Source organism: Fistularia commersonii, chromosome 8 (assembly GCF_037954325.1).
Source record: "Fistularia commersonii isolate RoL2024-O1a breed Wild chromosome 8, RoL_Fcom_v1.0, whole genome shotgun sequence".
Classification (NCBI taxonomy): domain Eukaryota; kingdom Metazoa; phylum Chordata; class Actinopteri; order Syngnathiformes; family Fistulariidae; genus Fistularia; species Fistularia commersonii.
This window is the reverse complement of record NC_141291.1, coordinates 8,586,120-8,611,522: the sequence shown is the minus strand read 5'-3', so window position 1 is coordinate 8,611,522 and position 25,403 is coordinate 8,586,120. Positions and strand designations below refer to the sequence as shown.

Here is a 25,403-nt window from a genome sequence, read left to right as displayed (position 1 = left end):
TTTGGCCCCTCTATCCCCCCCCCGACCCTCTCCCGCCCAGTAGATGCCAGCGCATTCTCAGATTTCCATCCACATGGCAGATTTGACCGGCTGTCCGGCCCCTAACCTCCGGGGCCCAAGTGGAGTCAGATAATAGCGTCGGGTTCCGCTTGTTCTCTGTCGATTCAGGGGAAACTATCTGTTCTTAAAGAGCTCCCAAGTAGCCAGACCTCTGCCCCGGTGTGTGTGTGTGTGTGTGTGTGTGTGTGTAGGCTGTTATTGTCCGGCTTACGGAGGGGAAAAAAGAAGGGGGGTGACAGCGGCACGTGAGCCGGACGCCCCAACCATATGTCGTTTTATCCCCTTCCCGTTTGGAGACCCCTCCCTGTCGCCGTGACACCCACCGCCACCCGGCCCCCCGCCGGCCGAACCCCCCCCTCCCCCCCCCCCCCCGTCCAGAGTGACAGCGGCGCCTGCTCGGCCCGGTGCTCGCCGTCTCTTTCCTCTCCACCTTCTAATCTCTTTGTCGGCTGTGAACCTGCTGCGGCTCCTCCCGCCCTCACCCCGGTTTATCGCTCTTCTTTGTTTGTTTTCTGTTTTAAGAGCCTTTTTTTTTTTTTTTTTTTCCCCTGCGTGTGCGTGTGTGTGTGTGTTTGCGGACAGTCTAAAGATCAAATCTGATTTGTGTACCGACGCGGCCCCGATCTGCATCTAGAAGTGACAAACAGCCACCCGAGGGGACAAAAGTCCCCCGTTTGTGTCCAGCTTCAGTGTTTCTTCAGGATTTCACCGCTCGCTTTCTGAGCCGCAACCTTTACCCGGATCCTCCGCTCCTTTTTTTTTTTTTCCCGAAACAGTTTCGCACATTGCTGGACTCTCACAGGGATTAAAATCGCGAAGAAAAGATTGTTCACAATTAATCCGGCTGTTAGATTATGGATTACAAATCGTAATTTAGTTCTTTTAAAACCCCTTTGTACTGATCCTTAAAAAAAAAAAAAAAGGCATGAAATGATACGTTCACAAGGACGGTGTCAGGGAATTGAAAGTGGATTTAACCAATCGCAGCTTTTCCAATGCAGTTCCAGGAATTAGCCTCTTCCAGGGGAACCTGGTTCTACGCTCAAAAACCAAACCGCCCTAGACGAAAAAGAGGAAGACTATGTGGACCATAAGGAGAGCGAAGCTTAAGCGTTCGGGGTTTTGCATGACGGGAATTGAACCGTGGACTATCAGATGGGTTGAGGTGTTTTTGTTTTCTCGCCATGTGAAGAACCCCGTTAGCCGTTAGCTAACTCCGCATTCGCTCTGGGCGAAAATATCGACGTTCCTCTGTCAGCCCATGCAACCCCTCTGCGGTGCAGCAGGCCAGAAGATGCTTGGACCTCTTCGGCGCTCCGTTTCTCGCCGTTTCTGTCCATTTTTTGCCAAGAAAATATCCGAGCAGAGACCACAATACCCTTTAATAATGGCAAGATGTATCTGATAATAGAAGTGGCTTATGGGTTCCACCAAGCACCGATGGAACCGTAAAAAGACCCTGCCTCCGAGTAGGAGCCGAGATGTTTGGAGGAGCTAAAGGTCCGTTGCCCCTGGTTCCTATGCGATTCGAATCCACTGCGAAATGGTCTAATTCCTGAAAAGGTTCAGAGAAAGTGAGAAAGAGGCTAACGGGTCTCAGACACGTTAAATTAAATATGTTTTCATTAAAAGTTCATGTTGCCTATCAGCGTCACCGTGCAGATAGTTTATTTCTTACCTCTCTGACCCCATGGGTTGATTAGTATTAGTTGGGTGAGTTGCCAGAGGAGGTAACCTGTTGTAAAATAGATACAATAATCACATCCACGCAATCTCCCTGAATGCTTTACTTGATTCATCCAGCGCAGGCAAGGCGCCCCGCAGCCAATCGTTGTGCGCCATGAAGGTTCCCGTGGGTGCCTTGCGGTGCCTCCGCCTTCCTAAAAACACACGGGAGCTTAATTCAAAACTAGATGGGAGTAATTTTATGCCTCATAATGTGTCTAACCCCAGACTAAACCCCGCCTCTTGCTCCAGTGACAGCTGGGATCCCCCCCCTCCTCGTCCTCGCCTACGGGATAAGCCGCATAGATAATGAATGATCCATTCATCTAAACCCCATCGTCACGGCGGCAACTGTCACCCGCCGCGATGGTGGATGAGATAACGGTTTGGTGGATAAACATAACATTTACGTTAAACCTGATGAAAGGCGGCGGGGGGCGAAGCTCCGATGGATCAGAAATCCGGTCACGTTGATCAGCGGCAGCTGGTGTGCAGAAATGAAATAAAGAAATTCCAGTTCTGGTCTCATGGTGAAATCTTCTCGTCGTGGCAACCGGTTTTGAATTTCTTCACTTGTAGATGTTTCACCCCTCTTCCGAGAGGCTTCGGAGCTGAAGAAATTCAAGACCGGTTGCCACGACGAGACGATTTCAACACGAATTCCCCATGACCCGGGTGACCGAGAACCTCCACAGACATCCAGTTCCGGATGTTTCTGTTTTAATTAGAGGATTATTTACGCGGTCTTTGTACGGCCCGGCGGGTGGAAGGGTGCGGACGACGGCCGCCGAGCCCGGCCGGGAGCAGCTGCTGCGGCCGGAGCGACGGCCACAGGTGAGGGTTGAGCAGTTGTTCCCAGGCGTCACGGCCAGAACCGGGGCTTCTGACACTGTTTGCATTGTTCGGCGGGAGTGTGTGTGTGTGCGTGCGTGTGTGAAGCAGTGGGGCGAGAGGCCGTCATTTGATCCGCTTTTCTGCATGGGGTTCGACACGTTCGCGTTTAAACCCATGCAAACATGCTCCCTGTCATTCACATATCCCACACGTGTCATTCCCTTCCACGTCAAACGGAGAAATTCAACCATTCACTCTGTCATTCACGTTCAAATGTCCTCCAGAGGAATTCAGCAAGTTATCGACTCTTTCACATCGTGTGGAGACGGACAACAATTCACCCTCTCATTCAAATGTCTTGTCGGTATTCAACCGTTCGCTCTTATTCACGTCATGTGGAGTCAAAGGATATTTCACCCTCTCATTCAAACACCATATACAAACATTCACCCTCTTATTCACACGTCATACCGATGTCATTCTCTTTCACATCTATTCAACCATTCACTCTCTCATTCACATGTCAGATGGAGAAATAAAACTCACTTATTCACACACCATTTGGAGACATGCATTCATTCATCCTTTCATTCACATGAGATATAGAGACATTCACTCTCATTTCACATCATATGGAGACAAATCATTCATTCTCTCATTCATTCACCGTGCAGACAAATAAACATTCACTCTCTCATTCACTTTGGATAGAGAGACATTCACCCATTCACCCGCTCATTCCCACGTCCTACAGAGACAGTCAACAATTCATTTATAGAGAAAAACAATAATTCATTCTCTCATTCACGCCCTCTCAGGGACAATCGTTCACTCTGTCATTCGTGCCATATAGAAATACAACATCACACCTTCTTATTCACATATCAGATAGAAACATAAAACCATTGACCTTCTCATTCACACACCAGACAGAGACAGACTGAGAAGAAAAACATCTTTCCAAAGCTGAAACTTGTCAGTCACGTTCACAGACAAAGTCAAACAAACCAAAAGCTGAAGTAAGTGAACGTTCTAACGCGGGGAAAAGATTCCCATTGTTAGAATAAAAACGATAAAATAAAAGGTTGGGATTTGATTGCGACTATTTTTATTTATTTATTTTTTTCACAGAATCTGTTACCTTTTTTGCAGTCGTATCCAACAAAGACCTTGAACTCCCAAATCCTGGGCTCTTCATGTTTTGGGTAAAAAAAAAAGACAAAAAACTTATGTTGCGGTGGATCCGGTGGGTCCTGAAATATGTATTCCGGTTGACGTCGTGGTTAGCGCTTTTAGCTCACAGCAAGAAGGTACCCGGTTCAAGTCCATCTGCGGGGTTCCTGTGGGTTCTCAGGGTTCCAAAAACATACAGGCAGTTCATTGAAGACCCTACATTGCACCCAAAAGGGTGAACATATGGCGTGTGAAAGGTTGTGTATCTCAGTGTGATACATAAATGAGACAGTGAATTGTTGTATTACCTATCTTTGCTGTCATTGGACGAGAGGCTCTCGGCGACCCTGAGTGCAGGACTAGCGCCGTAGCTAATGAATGCATGAATGAATATGAATGATACCTGACCGGTCCCCCATTTCTGTCTCCACCAGCGTCCTGGCATGCCGTCCGGAGCGAGAATGCCCCACCAGGGAGCCCCCATGGGCCCCCCCGGCCCGCCTTACGGGGGGAGCCCGGCGGTGCGGCCCGGACTGCCCTCCCCCGTGATGGAGCCCAGCCGTAAGAGGCCCGCCCCCTCCCAGCAGGTCCAGCAGCAGCAGCAGCAGCAGCAGCAACAGCAGCAGCAGCAGCAGCAGCAGGCGGTTCAGAACCGAGCCAGAAAGTGAGTCCGTCCGCCGATTTTCCGACGTGAACGACGGACGCGTGGCCCGCGTCGTCTTGCGTGTGTGTGTGGAACGGTCCAGATCGGAATGATCGTGAACCGATCGATAACGAGATTTTATCAACAAGCAAAATTGGAAACAGACACAGTTTGGCCGATGCACAAAAAAGCCAAAATTTTTTTTTTTTTTTTTTTTTTTTTTGGACAAATTTCTCAGAATATCCCAACAGGATGTCAGTGTGATGTTCGTGTGATTTCAATCGTCATCATCGACGTGCAATACCTCCCTCCGAACCAGGGGAAAACATGTATTTTATAGTATAAACAATAATAATGTCTTATGATAACAAGGAAACAGAGGTATTGTACCTGTTTGTGTATGAAAAGACTGTGCAAAAAAAAAAAAAAAAAAGTCCCTGCTAGTAAGGTCACGGATTTATTATTATTTTTTTCACAGAAGCGCTGGAATGTTTTGTAGATGAAGAAACGAATGGGTGGCCGTGAGATTAATTGACAGCCATTGTCATGAAAATTTAATCAACGCCTATTAAAGATGGATCGAGCCGAATTAAAATCTCAAAGTTGCTGCAAAAAAAAAAAAAAAAAAAAAAAAAGTTGGCCTCACCTTCACAAAACTGATGGTTTATGGATTATTGATTCGAATATTATTAAATGATGCTCAGCTCTTTAGGGACCGCGTTTAAAGACAGGCGGTAGCTCCACAAACACTCCTGCTCGGTCATCTCCTCATATTTAACAGGCCGACTTCCATCCCGGCTGCAAACTGAAACCATCGACGTCTGATCAACTGTCAGTCGGCCGTTTTCAAGCTCCTCGGCCTTGATCGCCGGCCCACGCGGTGACACAAGAGCGCGTCCTCTTTGTTTGCACACACACACTTACACCTACTTCTCGCGCAGGATTTGAACGCCGGGCACACACCCGTTTGGACGTTCGGAGGCGAGCGGCGCGGCAGGCATGGTCATTAAAAAGCCGATCAATATGCACACTCCGTAGACCTCCGGCTCTCTCTGTCTCATCCTCGCCGTATCTGCAGCGCGATTGATCCACTTGCAATTAAGCGAGCTTGTCGAACAGGTCGGGGGGGGAAACGTCGTCCGACGTCCGGGCCTCCACCTCGGGCGCGATCGATGGCGCAGGGTGACCTGTCCAGGTGTCTCTTCCGCTCTGTTGCTTACTGAGAGTGTGCGTCCTCTGGCAAACAAGTTGGCGTCCCCCGTCCCACGTCCTTCCCCCCCCCCCGCGCCCCTCCGCCAGGGTCGGACCCACGTGGCTGCCAGCTGAGCGCGAGCCACCTGTGTCTGCAGTGTCATTGAGACCTTCTGCTCCCAGCAAGTTGGTGCTAAAAATAGAATTCCGTCTCGGTGTCTTTTGCATAAATCTGTTAGCGGCGGGTTTTTTTGTTTTTGTTTTTTTTTTTTGACTGGTTATAATCCCCCCCCCCCCATGCCTTTTCTGCTTGTTTTCCTTAAAGGTGACGTAGCCTGTGCGGATGGTAATGTCAGATGCTAAAAATCAAGCCGCGTGAGGAATTAGCCCTTCGGGATAATTGTTTTTAAATATCTAACTAATGTCTGCTAGCGACAATCAATACTATCGCGCTTGGAAAAATAATGTTGCAAAGCGCCTTGCAGATAAATAGCATGGTAAATAGCATAGCGATGCAAAAGAAAACAGAACCGTGACGCACTCAATCCAATCATGAAAAGACCTTGTTTGCTCAGTGCAGTCGGCCGGGGTCCGCAGGTCAGCTGGAAGAAAACACTTACTTGTTAAAATGTCGATAACAAGTCCCGTGGATTGTTTTTAAGCGGGCGGATATTCGTTTACGGAGACAGACATCGCTGTGATGTCTTTTCTTGGAGCGTGACGTTATCCTGCGTCGGGGATCGGCTCTGAGCAACCTTCCCTTTCGCGGAGGTGATGGACGCGCTGACAGATGAGGTCGGACGGGAATCTCCACGGACGCTGATGTTTGCGGATGACATTGTGATGTGGAGTAAGAGCAGGGAGAGGGTGGAGGGAGATCTAGAGAGGTGGAGGTCTGATCCGGCGAGGAGGGGGATGAAGGTCAGCTGCAGCAAAACACGCTGCATGGAACGGTGAGGCTACAAGGGGCGTCCTGAGCAATGGATCGGGTGAAGAAGAGGTGGAGAAACGTGTGCGAGAAGGTTGGAACGGGTGGAGAAAAGTGTATGGAGGTGAGGACAGGCATGCTGTCTGGTTTGGAGAAGCCGAGGAGAAGACTGGAGGCGGGGATGAAGATGTGAAGGTTCTCCTTGGAAGTGAGCAGGATGGAGAGAATCGGGAAGTCCATCAAAGAGACTGCAGGTGGTAGATGTTCTGGAGATAAAGTCAGACTGAGGTGGTTTGGACAGAGGAGGGACGGTGAAGATCTGGGTGCTGAGGATGGAGCCGCCAGGTAGGAGGTCTGGAGGAAGATGGAAGAGGGCGTTTATGGTTGGCTGTGAGCCCTGGAGGGAGCAGCTGATGGTAAAAGGAGACAATATTCAGGTGCCAGGTCTCAGCATCTCAGCTGCTTGGGTCCTCACAGTTTGGCTCCTCGCGCTAAAATGACCCAATGAAAAAAGAAAATCTCACAGGAGGTTCAGATTTAGATGGAGTCGATCATGCCGTCGCTGATTACGGTCGTGAAATATCGCGGCAGAGCGAACCGCAGTTCACAACTGCACACAGAATCTACGAGAAGATAGAAAAACAGTCGACCGAGTCCTGACGGTTAGCTCTTCTTTTCCCCTCCGGTCTGCGGGTCGCCGTGCATCGACCCGGCCATATGTAGGTGAAAGGTCAACTTTGTCAGAAAAAGAAAACAAACGAGGCTCAGAAACGATCGCGACTGAAATGACTCTGCGGGTCTTCTCTGTTTGGTCCGGATCTGGGTTCGATTCAGAGCGCGTGTATTCTCGTGATCCTCAGTGTGTATGTGTGTGTGTGTGTGTGTGCGTGACATTATCAGTGTGTTGTCTGTCTGCGTCCTCCGCATGATTGTTTTGGTTCACCGAGAAATGGCGTCAAGCGAGTGCTCCCCCCCCCACCCCGCCCGCCCCGCGCTGCACGTTAACGGACACAGTCACGTGACCGTCCTTGTCTGAACGTCGCGTTTGCACCCGCTGACAGACCCTTGAACTTCACACACATCCAACACTTGCAGACAGATAAATGGGCAGAGCCACCTGGAGCGTCGGCCCTCTCCGCGTGTCTCGCCACAACTCTAATCGGACAACCTTCGAATCCCCACCGATTCTTAGGAAGCCAGTTGGATTCCCGGGAGCCAATGAGATGCCGGCGAGGCAGATGGACATGAGAGAGCCCCAATCAGATCCCACGCTCGGATCAAAGTAGGAGTTCAATCTGCTGCATGTCCATTTTCTTTTTAGTCTCTCACCTGAGCCCCAGCAACCCCCTCCCCCTCCTCTTACCCCCTCCACGGTGAGCCGGATCGGCCGCAAACTCCTTCAGGCTCCCAGCTGACACCTGAAATGTAGTGGTGCATGCTTTGGACTGGAGCATGGCATGATGGGACCCCCCCCCACCCCCCCCCCCCACCCCTCCCCCCGCGGCCCCAACTTTTATTTATTTTTTCCAGCTTCAAGAGAAAAAGTCAAGTAGATTCAAACCGCAGTCCGTCTCTGACCTTGTGAAATGGCAGGTGTAGCGATACAGGTTTGTGTTTTCCTTTTCAATGAACCGCCGGATTCCGCCCCCCCCCCTCAACCCACAGGGCTCTCCCCACCTTTCCCTCCGTAGCCGCCTTGTTGGTGTATTTCGCATGCCGATGTAACGCTTCCTCACACACAGCGGGAGATACTCGATAAGCGACAGACCCCCGCGATTGTCCCGGCGATTGAATAAATGCGGATTGTGATATCGGCCCGTGCCGTCGGGAACGCGTGAGGGTCGGCTGCGGAGGATCCCACGTGAGCGCGCCGCCGTCTAATTCCTGTACTTTTTTTATTTTCCTCTCTTAGCTGAATTTATTACAGTATACCCTTGTTTTTCGCGGGGATTACGTTCCAAAAAGAACCCGTGATAGGCGAAATCCGTGAAGTAGAAACCTTTATTTTTTTGTTACAATTATTAAACAATTAAATTCTCTATTATACATTGCTGCTGTCGGCCTTATGTTTTTTTCTTCCTTCTTTATGGAACAAACGGAAGATTTATTAATTCTGTAATGCCGACCTACAGCCACATAGCTTTTACCTTCCCTTAGCATGTCCAGAAGTTTAACTTTATCTGCGATAGATAGCATCTTCCGCTGCCTTTTGGGCCCTGCCGCAGCTGCTTTTGTCGGTCCAGAGCGTTTTGTCAACATTATGGGTTTTAGGGAAACTCGAAATTGCAAGGGACTTTGCACGTACGTAATGTAAATTTGGCAAGCTGATTTACGTACGTGTACATATTAAACTGCAACGTTATTGACGCACAGGTAGAGAAGATGCGGAGTGACTTTTTAGCCAATCAGAATGCAGAACACGATGCACGATGCAAATCCGTGAAGTAGCGAAACCGTGAAAAGTAAACCGCGTTATAGCGAGGGATCGCTGTAATTGGAAAATCAACGATTGGCAGGAAATCGACAAGAAATGAGAAGCTGCGTTTGTAATTATTGCAGTTTCACGTTTTACAATCAGATGGGTGACTGATTCCTCCCGTTCCGACGCAATGTTGTTTTTTTTATGTCTTTAAGGACAGCATAAGGACCCCTGGCTGAGGTCATTCTTATGGCCTCTAGAGGTCAAAGGTCAAAGTCCGCTGTGGCTCGCTGTGGGGTTGAAACAGCTACTAAGGCTCCCTTCACATCTGATCGGACCGCTGTTCCTCACTTTGTATCCCACAAGTATTCAATTTTATCTGCATTATCTGCACATCTGTGGGCCGCAGACACTCATCTCAGCAGACTGCTCCGTTTCAACCGAGTTAACACGCTCACGCTTTATATTTATTTCAATTTTGTAATGCCGCTAATCAATCGCCGCTTGTAGGATTTCACTAGACTCGGCGCTTTACATTCTGATTCTGACGCTCCCTAAAAGACCTTCCCCTCCTCCCGTCGCCGGGGCCGTTGACCGCGGTCCAAGTGATTTAACTCGGCGCGCTAATCCCGGCCATCAGCGGGGCAGACGTTTTTAACTGATAATTTTCGAACCATTAATAAAGCCCGGCGCACAACTGCTGACCGCCTGTCCCGATATCACCTTCAGGCGAGGGAACCCTTGCAAACATCTCGGAGTTTAAGGATCCTGCACCCCAAACCTGTTCATATATGATTATACCGTTTGTTGGTGCGTTAATGTTACCGCTGTTACGTGACAACTTGAGCTAAGCTGCTACTTTTCCAGGCTTTTAACAGCCAGGATCCAAAATAGTCCTTCATAGATTCGCAGATGAGATGTGCGAATGGATGGAAAAAAAAAAAACACCTTGCGTCACTACGTGGCGCCCCATGTAGGATCATGCTGCTGTATGGTTGCCAGGGGCAACCCGAACCCAAAGGTCATAGAAGCTGCTTTAATCAATCGGTTTATTTTGTCTGTTATTTATCAATCAGGTGTTGTGGTGGGATGGGTCATCTGTTTTAATTGTTTGGTTTTTTTTTGAGCTTGTTTATCTATTTCAGACTTTATTTACTGACTATATTGGCCAGCGTTTAACACCCGATGTAACCTTCGGAAAAAATACATAATGTTTTTGTAAATATGATAGTTAGACGGTAACCATGACGATGGTGTGGATTTTATTGGATGAAGCCAGAAAACACACGGAACATTCAGGAAATCAATGTCCTATGTGTTGTGGCATTTCATCGTGTCGCATCCACATTCAAAACCGCTTCAACTTCGTTCAATCGCGTTAAAAATTGAACGTAAAGTTCTCTTTCCGGAGAGTCTGTGAGCGGAACGATGGAGGAACCCCTCGGATAACATGGGGTCTACCTCCCATCTCGACGTGGCTAATGTGCCCATCCCGTGCGGTGTTGTCGCCCGCCTCTCAGCGACAACACCGGGTGTGTGTGAGCGTGTATGTGTGTGTGTGTGTTTGCATGAATCCGGGCGACACCGCACGTTTCACCACCCTCTCTCCCTTCTGTCTTTGCCGCTGAATTCTGCAGGAAGCGTGTGTGGAGTGCGAAGGGGGCTGAATAGTTAAGTATGAGGGGGAAAACATAAACAAAGATCTGCACACAGCAGGAAACGTCTGGGATTCATGAATGAAAATATGCGCATGCACACACACACACACACACACACACACATACATGTGCACATACCTCTATATATCTGAGACAATGCATTCTTAAAAGCTCTTTCGAACACACATCCTGCCAACACAATTGCATGTGTGCATGTGTGTGTGTGTGTGTGTGTGTGTGTGTGTGTGTGCGTGTGTGCGCGCATGAGTGAGTGAATACATGATGTGAGATGCATGTGATGACACTTTCCTGGCCGTCGGAGGCCTCCTCTCCCTCTCCAGGTGGACTGCTGCATTTCAGAGAAGCACACACACACACACACACACACACACACACACACACACACACACAGCTGGGACGCCAGGGTGCTGGATATGGCCCAGCATTTTAGCAGATGGCCTGGGTGCTACGCTATCAGTCACCATAGTAACATGCTCTCTTTTTCCTCTTTCCCTCTGTCTTTCTCTCGCTCTCTCTCTCTCTAGTGCTAAGAGAAGGAAAATGGCAGACAAGATTCTTCCGCAAAGGGTGAGGCTGCATATTTTTTACCTTTGTTTGCTCCGGTTGTGCGTCGCTTCCTCCGTTTGTTATTATGATTTGCATGACGGAGAGAGAGAGAGAGAGAGAGAGAGAGAGGGGGATGAAAAAAAAAAAATGGTCGGTTTCGACGGCACAGGTTGATGCAAAGGGCCGGATGATCATGTACTGTTTCTGAAAGATGTGGGGGGACCGGGAGGGATTCGGGGGTATTTTTCTTCAGGGTTCATTCCGGCGGTGGGTTTGGATGGCGGCCGGTTGATTTAAATTGAAATAGCCGGCTGGATGTGGCGGGGTCGCTATCGCGAGCGGAGCAGAAAGCGGCGTCGGATTCACCGCGCTACCACAGGTGAGTCTGCGCCGACTGAAATTGTGATTTCTCAGCTGCCCGGCGCCGCGCCGTAGCCCCGACACATCCCAGCCGGCGTGTGCAGGCTTCCCCCCCCCCCCCGCTGATGTGGCGGAGGCTCTGGCTCCGCCGGCGTCTGGCCCGGGTCTTATCCCGTAACACAAGCCAGACAAGGAGATAGTGGCGTGCACGGCTGGAGTGCCACTCCACAATAATGAATCACGGACGGGGAATGTCTGCCGCCCTCCGAAATGCGGACGGAGACGAGATGCAATGAGTTGGAACGATGAAGTCAGCCACTAAGAAAGACGAGGGTGAGAAGGCGAGGGCTCCGGCGAGCAGAAGCCCCGGTGGACGTTCGGCAGTTTGCGATGGTCGGCTGAATATCTCGCAGCTCGTCCAGATCCCCCGGGACAGAGGCAACGGGCCGGGAGATGAGGGGGTTCTGAACCGGAGCCTGACTGTCACCGATTAAAAAAAAGAAAAAAACACAGGGACGATGCTGTAGAGGAAATCGAGATGTTGATTCTCCAGTCTGGTCGTCTGCTTTACCGACCAAAGGATTCCTGACACGGCGGCGCAGCGGTTAGCGTCCCCGCCTCACAGCCAGAAGGTTCCCGGGTTGGATTCCCACAGGTGGCCTTTCTGTGTGTGGAGTCTTCATGTTCTCCCCATGTCTGTGTTGGGTTCCTCGGGGTTCTTCGGGTTCCTCACACAGTCCAAACACATGCACTGAAGACCCTGAATTGTATGTGTCGATACACATACACAGGTCCAGGGTGAACACCGCCCTTCGCCCAATCACAGCCCACCGTGTAGCGGTGTACATAATGAATGCCGTCATATCAGAATCAGAATCATCTTGTAAAACAATTGGTAAAGTCATTTAATTTTTTTGCCGAATTCAACATAAACCTTACTTTTTCAGTTTTTTTGTGTTTTCTGAGAAAATTGAAAAAATTACTTATTTGAAGAAGGCTTTGATATACACACGTATGTACACTGCTCAAAAAAATGAAGGGAACACTTAAAAAACACATCCTAGATCTAAATGAATGAAATAATCCTATGAAATACTTTGCTCTTTACACAGTTGAATGTGCTGACAACAAAATCACACAAAAATGATCAATGGAAATCAATTGTATCAACCCATGGAGGTCTGGATTAGGAATCACACTCAAAATTAAAGTGTAAAAACAAACTCCAGGCTGATCCAACTTTGATGTAATGTCCTTAAAACAAGTCAAAATGAATCTGTGTTGCTTCCTGAGTGGACACTATGATTTCACAGAAGTGTGATTGACTTGGAGTTACATTGTGTTGTTCAAGTGTTCCCTTTATTTTTTTGAGCAGTATATATAGATAGATAGATAGATAGATAGATAGATAGATAGATAGATAGATAGATAGATAGATAGATAGATAGATAGATAGATAGATAGATATTGCCTGGGGGAACTGTCTGCAGAGTATGAATCCTTAAACTGAGATCATTCTTGATGATATGGAGATGAAGTTGAGTGAGTGAATGAGTTTGGTGAATACTTAAACAATCTAATAGATCAGACTCACCGGAATTGTAGCCAACTTTTTAAATACATCGCCTGTACAATCGCCGGTTGAGAAATAGCCTTCAAAAAAGACCGCGGCCGCTGACAGAAAGCTAACCTGCGCCTCGTCCTCTGATAACCGTCGCCCGGCGGCCGATCACACAAGTGTAACCTTTGTATCTTGAGCAGATCCGCGAGCTGGTCCCCGAGTCTCAGGCCTACATGGACCTGCTGGCGTTCGAGCGCAAACTGGACCAGACCATCATGCGTAAACGCGTGGACATCCAGGAGGCGCTGAAGAGGCCGATGAAGGTACCAGTGACTCGCGCTTCGCCGGCACCGACGCTCCTCGCCGTAGATTCGACAGAAGCCTGTCTTGACGCGCCGTTGTTTCCCTGTGCGCTTGTGTCAGCAGCAAAAGCGTAAATTGAGGCTTTACATCTCCAACACGTTCAACCCGGCCAGACCCGACGCCGACGACTCCGACGGCAGCATTGCGTCGTGGGAGCTGCGGGTGGAGGGGAAGCTGCTGGACGACGTGAGTGTTTGACCTTTCTTTTTCAAACGCGCGCCGAGAACGAGGCCTCCGCAAAAGCACGCGACTTAACGGCGGGGAGGAGAGGGTACCCAGGGAGAAGAACCAAAGTCAGAGGATTTAAAGTAACGAGTCCAGAGGTGGAGGAAATGAAACAGCTGGAAAGAAAAGAAAAGGTGGAGAAGACAGAGGTGAGCGAAGCCATGGAAGAAGACAGGAAGCAGAGGAGGTTCCTCTGGGAGTGTGAAGGACATCCAGATCCAGAGAGACAGAACATGGTAGATGTTCTGGAGATGTGATAAGATAAGATAAGATAAGATAAGATAAGATAAGATAAGATAAGATAAGATAAGAACAACTTTATTAATCCCGAAGGAAATTGTTGTGCCAGCGTTACAGAAAAAATAACAGTAATAAATAATAAAAAGAAAAAGGCAGAATTAGAAATAAAAATAAACTATAAAGTGTCTCAGTGAAACTATAAAGTGTCTTAGTAAACAAGTGATAAAACTATAAGTGTCTTAGTAACAAGTGAGGTAAGGAGTGCACAATAGTATGACAAAAGGAAAAATTGTAGTGTAGGTGTTATGAAATGAAATATTGCACAGTTCTGAATATTGCTGGTTTGAATATGATGGTTTGGACATGAACGGAGGAAGGATGGTGAAAATCTGGGTTGAAGGATGCTGAGGAGGTCTAGAAGTTTATGAATGGAGAGAATGGAGAGTTAGTCGGTGCGAGAGAAGAGGATTAGATGGAGGCGGGTGGAGAAGGATGAGAAGAAGTTCAGATAACATCATGACGGAAAGCTCGTGAAGGGATGATGGGCGGAGGACAGGTCGCAGTCTGATGTACCACGAAGGAGAGGATATGTGACAGCCAGATGATTCCCAGATGTTCACACGGCGAGGTGTGCCGCTCAGCCCAGGAGCTCTTTGTCCTCCAAAAATAACCCAGATCACAATCTTCCCTTTTAGTATCAAAGTGTCTGATGTGGATCGTCAGACGTTTTCGGGCGGGAAACAGTCGGCGGATCCGGAATCCTGACGAGTGATTGACGCGCGAGAAGCCGTTTCTCCTGCGCCGAAGTTCTCGGCAGGCTGGGCGGGGCCTCCGTTCTTCCGCCGCAGTTTGGCTTTGCCGACCATGCATACTTTCTGGTCGCGCTCGCAGGAAGTGGATCCTGAGAATGTCTGAGACTTTCCTCTGATTCCCACTCAGCCCCCGCGCTTGTGTGTGTGTGTGTGTGTGTGTGTGTGTGTGTGTGTTAACCGAGTGTCTCTTGTGTGTTCCGCAGCCGGGAAAGCAGAAGAAGAAGTTCTCCTCGTTTTTCAAGAGCCTGGTGATCGAGCTGGACAAGGACCTGTACGGTCCCGACAACCACCTGGTGGAGGTCAGTTCAGACAAGATGGCGGCTGAGGGTGAAAGGTCACGGACACAAAAATGTTCTCACGTGAACAGTAACTCCCTGGCTTGGGAGTTCGATTCGCTCCGTGACCCGAGCTCGCGACTCGATTGGCTCGTATATCGAATTAAACCTCCCCGTTCAAATCGCTTAAAATGCTATTAATCCGTGTTTTTAAAGAAGAAAAATGCACTTTAAAAATAGCAAATAATGTATAAAAAAAATGATACATCTAAAATGAATAAAGCGGTTCAATTAAGTGTATCTGCCTTGAAGATTGGATGAAAATGCCAGCGGCGGAGGAGTTTTTCATTTGTTGCTCTTTTTTTTACTTACTGGCGACACACTTAATGTTACAATGCGTTGCTAAAAGTAAAGTGCACACTTTGCTACAATTTACGTCTAAACTTCATTTAGGGGCGGCGTAAAGCCGCCCCTCTCTTTAAAACCATCAAACCGTCCCCGACCGGCTTTGAGCGACTCCTCCGACACCTCGTCCGTTGACCTTCCCGCTGTTTTTCTATGATTTTCCCGCCGAAAGCAGCGGCCACGTCGGTGTCAAACGCTCGTCCCGCGCGCTCCTCACTCAGATCCGGGCTCCGATCACAGAGTCACAGAGCGAAAAAAATCCACAGAGCCACGGCTCGGATTTCGGAAAATTCCTCGGTTACCGCGCTCGTGAACCCGGTTTCCGCCGTGCACGTGAATTTCTCAGCGTCATTCCGCTAACAAAGATCTGACATCAATACTAGCAGGCTGGAGGTCCGTCCTCCTGGATGATCTCATGCGGATTTCATGTTCAAAACGGTCAAATCCATATGTTGGATTTCCTCGTCCTTTCCCTTTCTCAATCCGACTTTGGGTTCTTGGAGAAGGCGAGGAAGAGCTTCTAGCACCATCCAAGATCTTCATCAAGTCCAGCTTTAGGAGCCATGTGAGGATCACAATGATTGATGATTCGTTATCTCGGAAACAAGTTGTGGGGAGCTTCTTGATGATGTCCAGACTCAGGAACTCTCAAACTTAAAATGAAGCTGGCGGCGGAGGAATACATTTACGCATGAGAGGGACCCGAGTGGAACGGCGAGGCTGAAGGAAGAAGAGAGGAAGAAGGCGGAGGATGTCTGGGGAAAACCGTTGTGGTCGATAAAGGAGTATGGAAGGAAAAGGTGAAGGAGATGGAGGTGAGACACGCTAACGTTCACCCTCATCTGGACAATTCAGGGGTCTCCGGAGAACCTCCTGCATGTGCAGGAACGCGGAGAACCCTGAGGAACCCCGTGAAGACACACTGAGCCTCCACGCAGAAAGGGAATCCAACCACCTGCAACTGAGTGTTGTATAATCCGCATTGTCGGATGTGCAGAGTCTCCGCGCGAGTCCTTTGTGAAAGAGAAGAAATGAAACGATCATGTGGAAAAGTGCAAGTTCGTCAAAATTGAATGAACGTACTTAACGATTTCCCGCCGCCGCCGGCCGCATCCATTAGTCATAAACAGCTTTTGTGCGGCGCGCAAATCAATGTGTGCGTCTGCGGGGCCGCGCAGTCAGGGTCGACGACGGCCTCCTCGGCGCTCGGGTGGAACATGGAAAATGGATGACGGTACGGCGGAGTTGGGTCAGCCGACCCCGATGCTCCTCGCGTCACTCCCGGAAAAGTTCCGCCACCTCTTTCCACCTCTTATTATTATTTTATCTCCGCGACGACACAAAGGGGTTTTTAGTTTCCGGTGCTGCAAGGTTGTTTCGACGCGCAAGGGGTGAGCGGCGGGTAAAATCGTGTTTATTAAAAACAAACAGCAGCTGCCCTTCGCAAAATCTATTCACTCCGGAAACACTTTAGGGAGGTTTGGAGTGAAAATTATGACTTCTCAAGGTCCTTCCTTTTGAGAGGGCGTTTTTTAACAAGGCACTCAGGTGCTCTGCTTGCCGTCTTCCATCAAAACACATTTCTCCCTGCCTTGAGGAACAATCAGAGCTTAATCTGCTTGCAGTCATCCATTAGTTGGAGGAAATGTTGCTTTCTGTTCGTGCCACGAGCCACTCTGTGGGGCGTGTTTGGGGGTCTTTCGTTTGTCTTTTTTTTTTTTTTTTTTCCTCTTTCACATTTCTGATCGGTTAATGGCGGCGGACACGGAAGCGGCGCTTCAAATGCAGTTAACGTCGTCACCGAGGAGGCCGCCAACAAGGCGTGACACAGATGCTCGCCGTCTATGACGCGGGTGTTCACCATACTCCTAATAAAGCATTAATATTTCTGCTTTTACATTATATGGAGCTCTTATATCCGAACGCTCCTAAATATCTCCAACGCCGGTGCACCAGAACTACACTGTGTCAATTTCACGTGATAGTTTTTTGCACGTAAGGGTGTGAAAAAAATGAGTTTTAATGCGACGCAAGGCTAATCAGTCACAACTTCTGTAGCAACACACTCTTTATGATGATCTGCAGAGGCCCTGCATTCCACACAGGAGCATTCGGGGAGGAAATCTCAGACAGGTCCCGGCTCCATGTGTGCAGCCTTCTGCCTTGACGGAGAAGGAGAGAGGGATGTGATAGAGGCAGAGGGGGGGATGAGGGTCGGGAGGAACAGGAACAAATATCTGTTACTTCAATAATTGCGTTAATATTCGGAGAAGGAATAACAATGGTGGACGCCCGGCGAGAGTTGCAGTAGATCAAGTCACGCCCACCGGGAACCTGCAAGATGAGAGAGCCCAGGGACTCTGGAGAAGATCTGCCATGCTCTTGATGAAGGCACGCACGTGCAGACAGGAAAGGACGTGCACCATGGGATATCCTCAGGCAGCGTAAGCCGATGACAGCATAACTAGGGGCTAGCCTAGCGCTAACTATAAACTTTGTCAGAAAGAAAGGTTTTAAGCCTGTTCTTGAACAAAGCGATGGTGGATGCAGATCGGGAGAAGGTTCCTCAGCAACCGGGTGCACCGGCTTTTTTTTTTTTTTTTTTTTTTGATTTTTGCAAAAAAGAAGGTTGTTCCAGCAGGAGTTAGGGGTTCACAGGTGGCGTCGAGGCCTCCGGCTCTGACCGTGTCGCTCTCCCTCCTCAGTGGCATCGCACCGCCACCACTCAGGAGACGGACGGCTTCCAGGTGAAGAGGCCGGGGGACGTGAGTGTGCGCTGCACTCTGCTGCTGATGCTGGACTACCAGGTGAGGAGAGCCGACGCCTCCGCGGCCGCAGCGCTGTGCGTGAAGGATTGGGCTTCTCAAACCTGCACTGGAGCTCGAACTTAAACAAAGTGTTGAATTTGACAGCTCTCAGATATTAAAATTTAATACCCACATGAATTTCAAGAAGAAACATTTAGTCTTTTTCTATTATATCCTGGTTAATTCCTGGTTTAATTCTGTATTTTATTGCATTTCTTGTATGTGTGTGAGTGTGTGTGTGTGTGTGACAAATTTACATTTAAATGCTCTTTTTGTTTACGTTTTCATATGCTCAAGTTAATAGTTTTTTTTTTTTAACATCACACTTAAAATCGTAATGACCCCTTTCTGTGTGTTTATTTTAAATCTCTATATTCTTTCTATTAATTCGACAGCCAGGCTCAAGAAGCACAAGGCTGCGGCTACTGTTGCCGCCACTAGGGGGCAGTAAAGAGCGACTTTATTTGTCCACCTGCTCTCCCTCCAGTGGCCCTTAACAATAAATCCTGTGTTTTCAGTGAAGTTCATCAGAATACAACTTCCCCACTCAATAGTCCATTCCACTTCCTTACAGACAGAGTATTTTTACTTTTACTGAAGTACTTTCTCCACCGTCCATCAGGGCTTCGCAAACAACGGTTTCCGTTGGTCCTGCAGGGGGGATGACCGTTTTGCCTGGAAATCCTACTGCGGAGTAAAAAAGGATATGTTTTTTTTCCTGCAAACATCATTTTAACATCATTTCCTCCATCCTCCATCATTTACTCCAACTAGACTCCAGAAAAATAAAAAACATAACTTCCCTTTTAAAAGAGCTGTTTTTGGTGATATTCATTTTTCTGCAAAGGAACCTGCACCTTTTTAGCTTAATAGACATTTTATATATTATTTGTTGCACATTTGATAGAAACACAAAGTATTTTAATGCGACGCCATCCTCTCCGCAGCCCCCCCAGTTCAAGCTGGACCCCCGCCTGGCCCGCCTGCTCGGCATTCACACCCAGACGCGCTCGTGCATCATCCAGGCCCTCTGGCAGTATGTCAAGACCAACAAGCTGCAGGACTCCCATGACAAGGAGTACATCAACTGTGATAAATACTTCCAGCAGGTACGCAGCTAGTGTCCGTCGGTTTCACACCCCGGTTTCAATGGCGGTTTCAGCGGGATTTTACCGACACGTTTTCTCGCCCCCCCCCCCCCACACACACAGATTTTTGACTGCCCTCGGCTGAAGTTCTCCGAGATCCCCCAGCGCCTCACCAACCTCCTGCTGCCCCCCGATCCCATCGTCATCAACCATGTCATCAGGTAAAAGCCTTTCTCAGGCCCGCTCCTTCTCCTCAGACATCCGATTCCCCGGCCTTCAAGAGTCAAGATTTGAAATTGCCGTTGTGCAGGCACAATTACATTTTGCAGGGAGAGCGCCCGGCTCAAAGTATGCACATGATTATAAGTTATATACATGGTGTGTAGGCATGATGTGAATACAAATGACGCGGTATACACATCCAACCAGGTCTTGGTGAAGATCACCTCTGTGATGATCCTCAGTTGAATCAACCATTTTGTTGGTGAGCGACCTGGCGCTCGAGAGCCGGTCTGAGTGGGTTAGCATGTAGCCGAGCCCGCAACCCGCTCCGCTTGCCCCGTTTTTGTTTACGGTGCCATCTTTGTCTCTTCAGCCACGGCGGGAGCAGCAGTTGTGCGCTGCAGCTCAAGTGGGATAAAGTTCACTTTCGTAACTGAGTGGAGTCTGGAATTTATTCTTAACTCCCAACAGTTCACATCTTCCGTGCTGGATTAGCGCATCCATTAAAGAAATCCGGAGAAAGAACACCAAAATAAACAAAGAAAGCCAGGAGCCGCTGCATCCGTCTGCACCGCCATCTTGCAGGGACCTTGCGGGGATTACACTTTTTTTTTTTTTTTATTTCATGCAGATATTTCATTCAAACTTTAAATTGTCAACCTCCTCCCGTTGCGACTGGTCCATCGGGCTTTTTCTGCAGGGATGATGAAACTTTGCAGGTGCAGAAATGTGCTCTGATTTCTCATGTCACCAAGACACGCCGCTTCCACCATCATCATTTCTGCAATATGGCGGCTATGAAATGATGACATGAAACCATCTGCTGCAGTGTGTGCGTGTGTGTGTGTGTGAAGACGCACACCCCAAACCAGCCGGCAGGTTAGACTCACATTTGTGTGCTCTATGTCAGCGTGGACCCCAACGACCAGAAGAAGACGGCCTGCTACGACATTGACGTGGAGGTGGAAGACCCACTGAAGAGCCAGATGAGCAGCTTCCTACTTTCCACCGCCAACCAGCAGGAAATCGCCACACTCGACAACAAGGTGAGATGCCAGGCACGGCAGAGGAGACGCCGTTGGAGCTCGTCGCATATTTGAGGGACCCTTTGTTTCACTGTGGACGTTTCTTTGCAGTTAACCTTAATTTGAATGAGTTTTGAGGAACATTGCTCACCCATTTCCTTTGAGTTGAACTGGTTCCCGGCCCGAGCTCGTAACTCAATTTGCTCATAAATCAAATAAAATTTTGAAATGAATTGAAAAATTTGAAATGAATTGATTGCAGATGATATCGTGATGTGGACTGAGAGCAGAGAACAGGTGGAGGAAAATCTAGGCCATGGGGTGCCCACACTTTTTCGCCTCGTGAGCTACTTTTCAAATAATAATACATTTTCAAATTGTGAAAATGATCGACCTCCACTGAAAATACTGAATATATATTTATTGATATATCTACTGAGTGTACTTAACACAATAAATGTTTGTGGATCTTGCATAACTGCATGAACGCTTATGGCACACTACAACACTTTTGTAGTAAATACCTACAAAATACTTTTTTGGTAAATACCTTATTATTGATGACTTGAATGGAGTCAGCTGCATAATTGAAAAATGACTTCTGTCCTGACAGCCGGGATTTTAGTTCCTTCACCTTTCTCCCTTTTGGCTCACTTTTCAGGGGAGAAGTCGGTGCCGTGGTTTTTATGAACGGTCTGAAAATGCCGCTCCACATTTCCCTTTTTCGGTAGAGCAACGGCAAACCGGCAGATGAGGCAAACGCACTTTGAAAATGACATAGTAAAAAAAAAAGTCCACCTCCCATTCCATATGGAAGTGAGACATTTTATTCTTTTTACTCGGTCCAGCTCCCCAACTCATTTTTACACCCATAAGTTTAGAAGACATAAATTGTAGGCTAACTCGCTAGCTTGCTAAAGCACGCCGTTATGTGCACATGTGCAGTGACGCCTGTGTCAGAAAAGGTCAGATTGGACAGACCGACCAGAAATTTCATAGTGAGGAGGATAGGCTGACGTCTACGTTTTAATGCCACGCGATCTACCCACATTACCTTTGCGATCGCGATCAATGTATTAGGCACATCTGATCTAGAGAGACGGGACATGTGTGTGTGTGAATTAGAGGGATCCAAGTAAAACGGTGAGACGGGAAGTGGAAGAGTTTAGTAACAGAAGGTCACAGTCCAGAGCTAAACAAGTGGGTGGAGAAGAGAAGGAAAATTTCATGTGCAGGCAGGTTGGAACGAGGGGGAGAAGATGGAGGTGAGGGCCGTCATGGAGTTTGGTTTGGAGACACTGAGGAGAAGACAGGTGGCAGAGATGAAGATATGGAGGTTCCTTTTTGAGAGTGAGAAGGATGGAGACGATCAGGAATCACCTGAAACACATGTTAGATGTTCTGGAGATAAAGCTGCACTGAGATGGTTTGGAGATGGACATGGTGGAGATCGGATTAGAAGGATGCTGAGGTTGGAGCTGCAGGGCAGGAGGTCTGGAGGAAGACCAGAGGGGAGGTTTAGACGGAGATGAAGAGGACAGGAAGTGAGTTGGTGTGAGAAGAAGATGAAGAGGTGACGGTTAGATGGATGCAGAAAAGAAGAAGGTGTTTTAAAGCAGTGAGTTGTACTGAAAGTTACATGTTTTCCTCCCGCGTTCATCCCAGATCCACGAGACCATCGAGTCCATCAATCAGCTGAAGATCCAGAGGGACTTCATGCTCAGTTTTTCCAGAGATCCCAAGGGCTACATCCAGGACTGGCTCAAATCCCAAAGCAGAGACCTTAAGGTTCGAACACGTCCTGAGATGTTGGATTTGAAGGTCCCTCGACATTGAGGACACCCGCCGTTTAACTCTCGTGTTTCCACCGTGAGCAGTTGATGACCGACGTGGTGGGGAACCCCGAGGAGGAGAGGAGGGCGGCGTTCTACCATGAGCCCTGGTCCCAGGAGGCCGTCAGCCGCTATTTCTACTGTAAGGTGAGGAGGCGGCGTCTCAGCAGGTCATGGAAAAACATCAGCACATTCTACCGCACCCAGAAACACACACTCACCTACCTGTGTTTTCCCTCCTTCGCCGGCCCGACAGATCCAGCAGAGGAGACAGGAGCTGGAGCAGGCCTTAGCTGTCCGCAACACCTAAGCAGAGGCCCCGCTGGAGCTCTGCTTTCAGAAGCGTGTGTTTGAATGTGTGTGTGTGTGTGTGTGTGTGCCCATTCTCGCGGTCAAATTCAACAACGTATGTAGCAGAAGAGAAGCGTCCCGGTCCGAAAAGGGGGCAGCAACGTTGAAGGGTTTGATAGAAATGCGCAGAAGTAGTCGCATTTGGCGTAGATCTCTGCAGGAACCGTCTGCGCGCGTGCAGCTGCACGGTGGAGATCCAGCCCCTGGACTACGGGCATCTGCAGACTTCTTACCAAACCAAACCCCCAACACCCTCTGTAAATAAGTCCATAGAAAGCTGCACGGTCGGCACGTGCTCTGTTGGAGTCAAGTCTTCATACTTTACGTTTTGTCTCACTGTTTTCGTGATGGGCTTCATTAGAGGAAAGGTATGAGTGTGTGTGTGTGTGTGTGTGTGTGGGCATCCGTTAGGAGAATGTCTCTTGAGTATTTAGATCAATTTAAACGCACCAGCAAAAGATGAGTGTGACGCTGACCGTAAAAAAAAACAAAAAAAACAAACAAACAAAAAAAAAAACAGAGGTTTGTCTCTCACCCAGTGTTTCCCAATTCCACGTCAGTATTACAGCAAGGACTCGCCATCATCGTCTTGTGGGTCACCGAGAGATGGACAATTTGGACCCGGACTCGTTCCCTGTCCCGGTTCCGTCCCGGAAGTGTTACCAAAGTTTCCAGGGGCGCTAGAACGCCGCCGTTTAACCAGAAACGGGCCAAAGTCTTTAGCCGGGTTCACAAGGAAACCGTCGGCGAGGTTGCTTTTCGGAGCCAGTCGTCTTTCAGAGAACCCCCTCCATGAATCCATCTTTTCCTTACCTCATGCTTTCAACTGATCCTTCATCCGTGTGAGTCCTGGTGTGTAGAACGCAGTCCATTTCTACCCTTTTTGTTTTTATTTCCAATGATTTTTTTTTTCTTCTCTAGAGATGTGAATGTAAATATGTGTTTTTTTTCCCCCTCAAGAGGTTCAAATGTACATTATATAAGAGTCTGGTGTGTGTGTGTGTGCGCACATGTGTGTGTGTGTGTGTCTGTGTGTGTGTGTGTCGGGGGGTTCTATTGGTGTTCTATCTTGATCGGTGTTCTTCATTTCAGTCGCCCCCTGGTCTGCTGTGGGTGCAGGATAGACCTTCAACACTTCATACTCGGGTCCCTGTAGCGGTTAATTCATCGGTATTTAATTTCCAATTAGGCCTTAAAAGACACAAAAAGATACAAAAGTGATAATCAACACTTGCTCCTGTTGGTGAAGTAAGAACCAATGCTTAAGTTCTTGTTCGTCCGGCACTTTCATGGAAAGCGCTTCATGAATATATTCAGCATTATCATAGCATTTCCAATGCTGCTGGGATAATTGTGTGTTAATGTTAATTAACTCACCGGATATTGCAAAGTAGTTAATGAGCATGCGTTAATCCGAATACAAATAGCAAATGAGGTCATTAAAAGGCTTACGGTGAAATAAAAGTAAGACTCATCAAATGAGTTTATAAGGATATGATTAAGATTAATGATTTTTATTATTTTAATTAAAGCTCTTAAACCGGCATACAATGTGTTTCTTGTAAGCACTTTATATCTAGCATACTTTGATGATAATTTTGATAAAAATCCAATCAGGCTTTACGACCCGTTTACCGTTACAGATGTTACCACAGACGCCCCCCTCTTCCCCCTCGGTCTTGCCGAGAACTCCGTAGTCGTGACACAGAATAGACTCTGCACCGATTTCATTTTACACCTTTTTTATTGACACTTGTATGTATATGTTGTAATGTCAGCAGGGTCGCCCCCCCCCCCCTCCTCACGGTCAGTCCTTAGCTGGAGCCTTGTCGGGTTTCTTTGCACTGTGCTGTATTTCTATGTCGGGACTCTCTTCATGGCTGGACCCTGTTTTTGTTATCCCAGCATACACAAAGTGATTGGATGGTTTCACAACGATCTATGCATGCTCCATGGACTTTACTGATATATCTGATGAACCAGTGTGTGTGTAAATATAAAGAGTTGGCATCGCAGCCTGTGGGATAAACACGGGGTCCGTCACCTTTGTTCAAATGCCTTCTGGTACTTTTTTGCCAAAAATAATATGACCTACCAGCAACTAACTGTAGGTGTTTTTGTTTTTCGTTTTTTTTCTCTGAACTGTGTTTTTTGTTACTAGGACAGGACTCTTAAGTTATATTAACTGAACTCAATAGGGGAGTAATATTAATTATTGTTAGATTCTTAGTCCTGTGTCTGACCCTGAGTGTTTTTGTTGTATGGCCGGGGTCTTCACATTGTTGTCATGCAGTCACTGACTCACTAGCACCCTCTTGTGGAGGAAACTCGAAGCTACGACACCTGGGTGACAATTTGTGCACCTCAGTATCAGAATAGTCTGACAAAAATGTTTAAGAAACTACTGTGTCTCCTGTTTCCAAGCATACGGTTGACATGTCTCACTCCCTGCATGTTTTTCGGAGAGGGAGAGCAGCTCTCTCGTTCTGTTTACACTGTCGTCAGAGGATTACAGACAGGTACTGCACGGTTGAAGTAATACTGCGTACCTGAAGAGTAGATTCGGAGAAAAGGGAAAACAGCTGTGACATTGTGAGACAGCCTGGATGTAAATAAAGAAGCGCTTGCCAAAGTTTGTA

The 25,403-nt window shown here is 48.1% G+C and overlaps 1 protein-coding gene across 12 annotated transcripts in view; it reads left to right on the top strand.

The window, feature by feature from the left end:
- Positions 1-25,403, top strand: part of smarcd3b (SWI/SNF related BAF chromatin remodeling complex subunit D3b) — a 41,188-nt gene extending 15,785 nt beyond the window's left edge. For 4 of the 12 annotated variants that reach the window (XM_086150956.1, XM_086150957.1, XM_086150958.1 and 1 more), the window contains exons 2-14: positions 4,227-4,456; positions 7,747-7,836; positions 11,177-11,219; positions 13,320-13,442; positions 13,543-13,668; positions 14,963-15,058; positions 18,145-18,246; positions 19,194-19,355; positions 19,458-19,555; positions 20,467-20,602; positions 22,247-22,369; positions 22,459-22,560; positions 22,670-25,403. In XM_086150956.1, the coding sequence (XP_086007082.1) occupies positions 4,227-4,456; positions 7,747-7,836; positions 11,177-11,219; positions 13,320-13,442; positions 13,543-13,668; positions 14,963-15,058; positions 18,145-18,246; positions 19,194-19,355; positions 19,458-19,555; positions 20,467-20,602; positions 22,247-22,369; positions 22,459-22,560; positions 22,670-22,723 (1,485 nt within the window). In that variant the 3' untranslated portion in view covers positions 22,724-25,403. Of the gene's footprint in view, positions 1-4,226; positions 4,457-4,637; positions 6,900-7,746; positions 7,837-11,176; positions 11,220-13,319; positions 13,443-13,542; positions 13,669-14,962; positions 15,059-18,144; positions 18,247-19,193; positions 19,356-19,457; positions 19,556-20,466; positions 20,603-22,246; positions 22,370-22,458; positions 22,561-22,669 lie in introns of those variants that run through there. The other 8 variants (XM_086150961.1, XM_086150963.1, XM_086150959.1 and 5 more) reach the window with 4 other exon arrangements.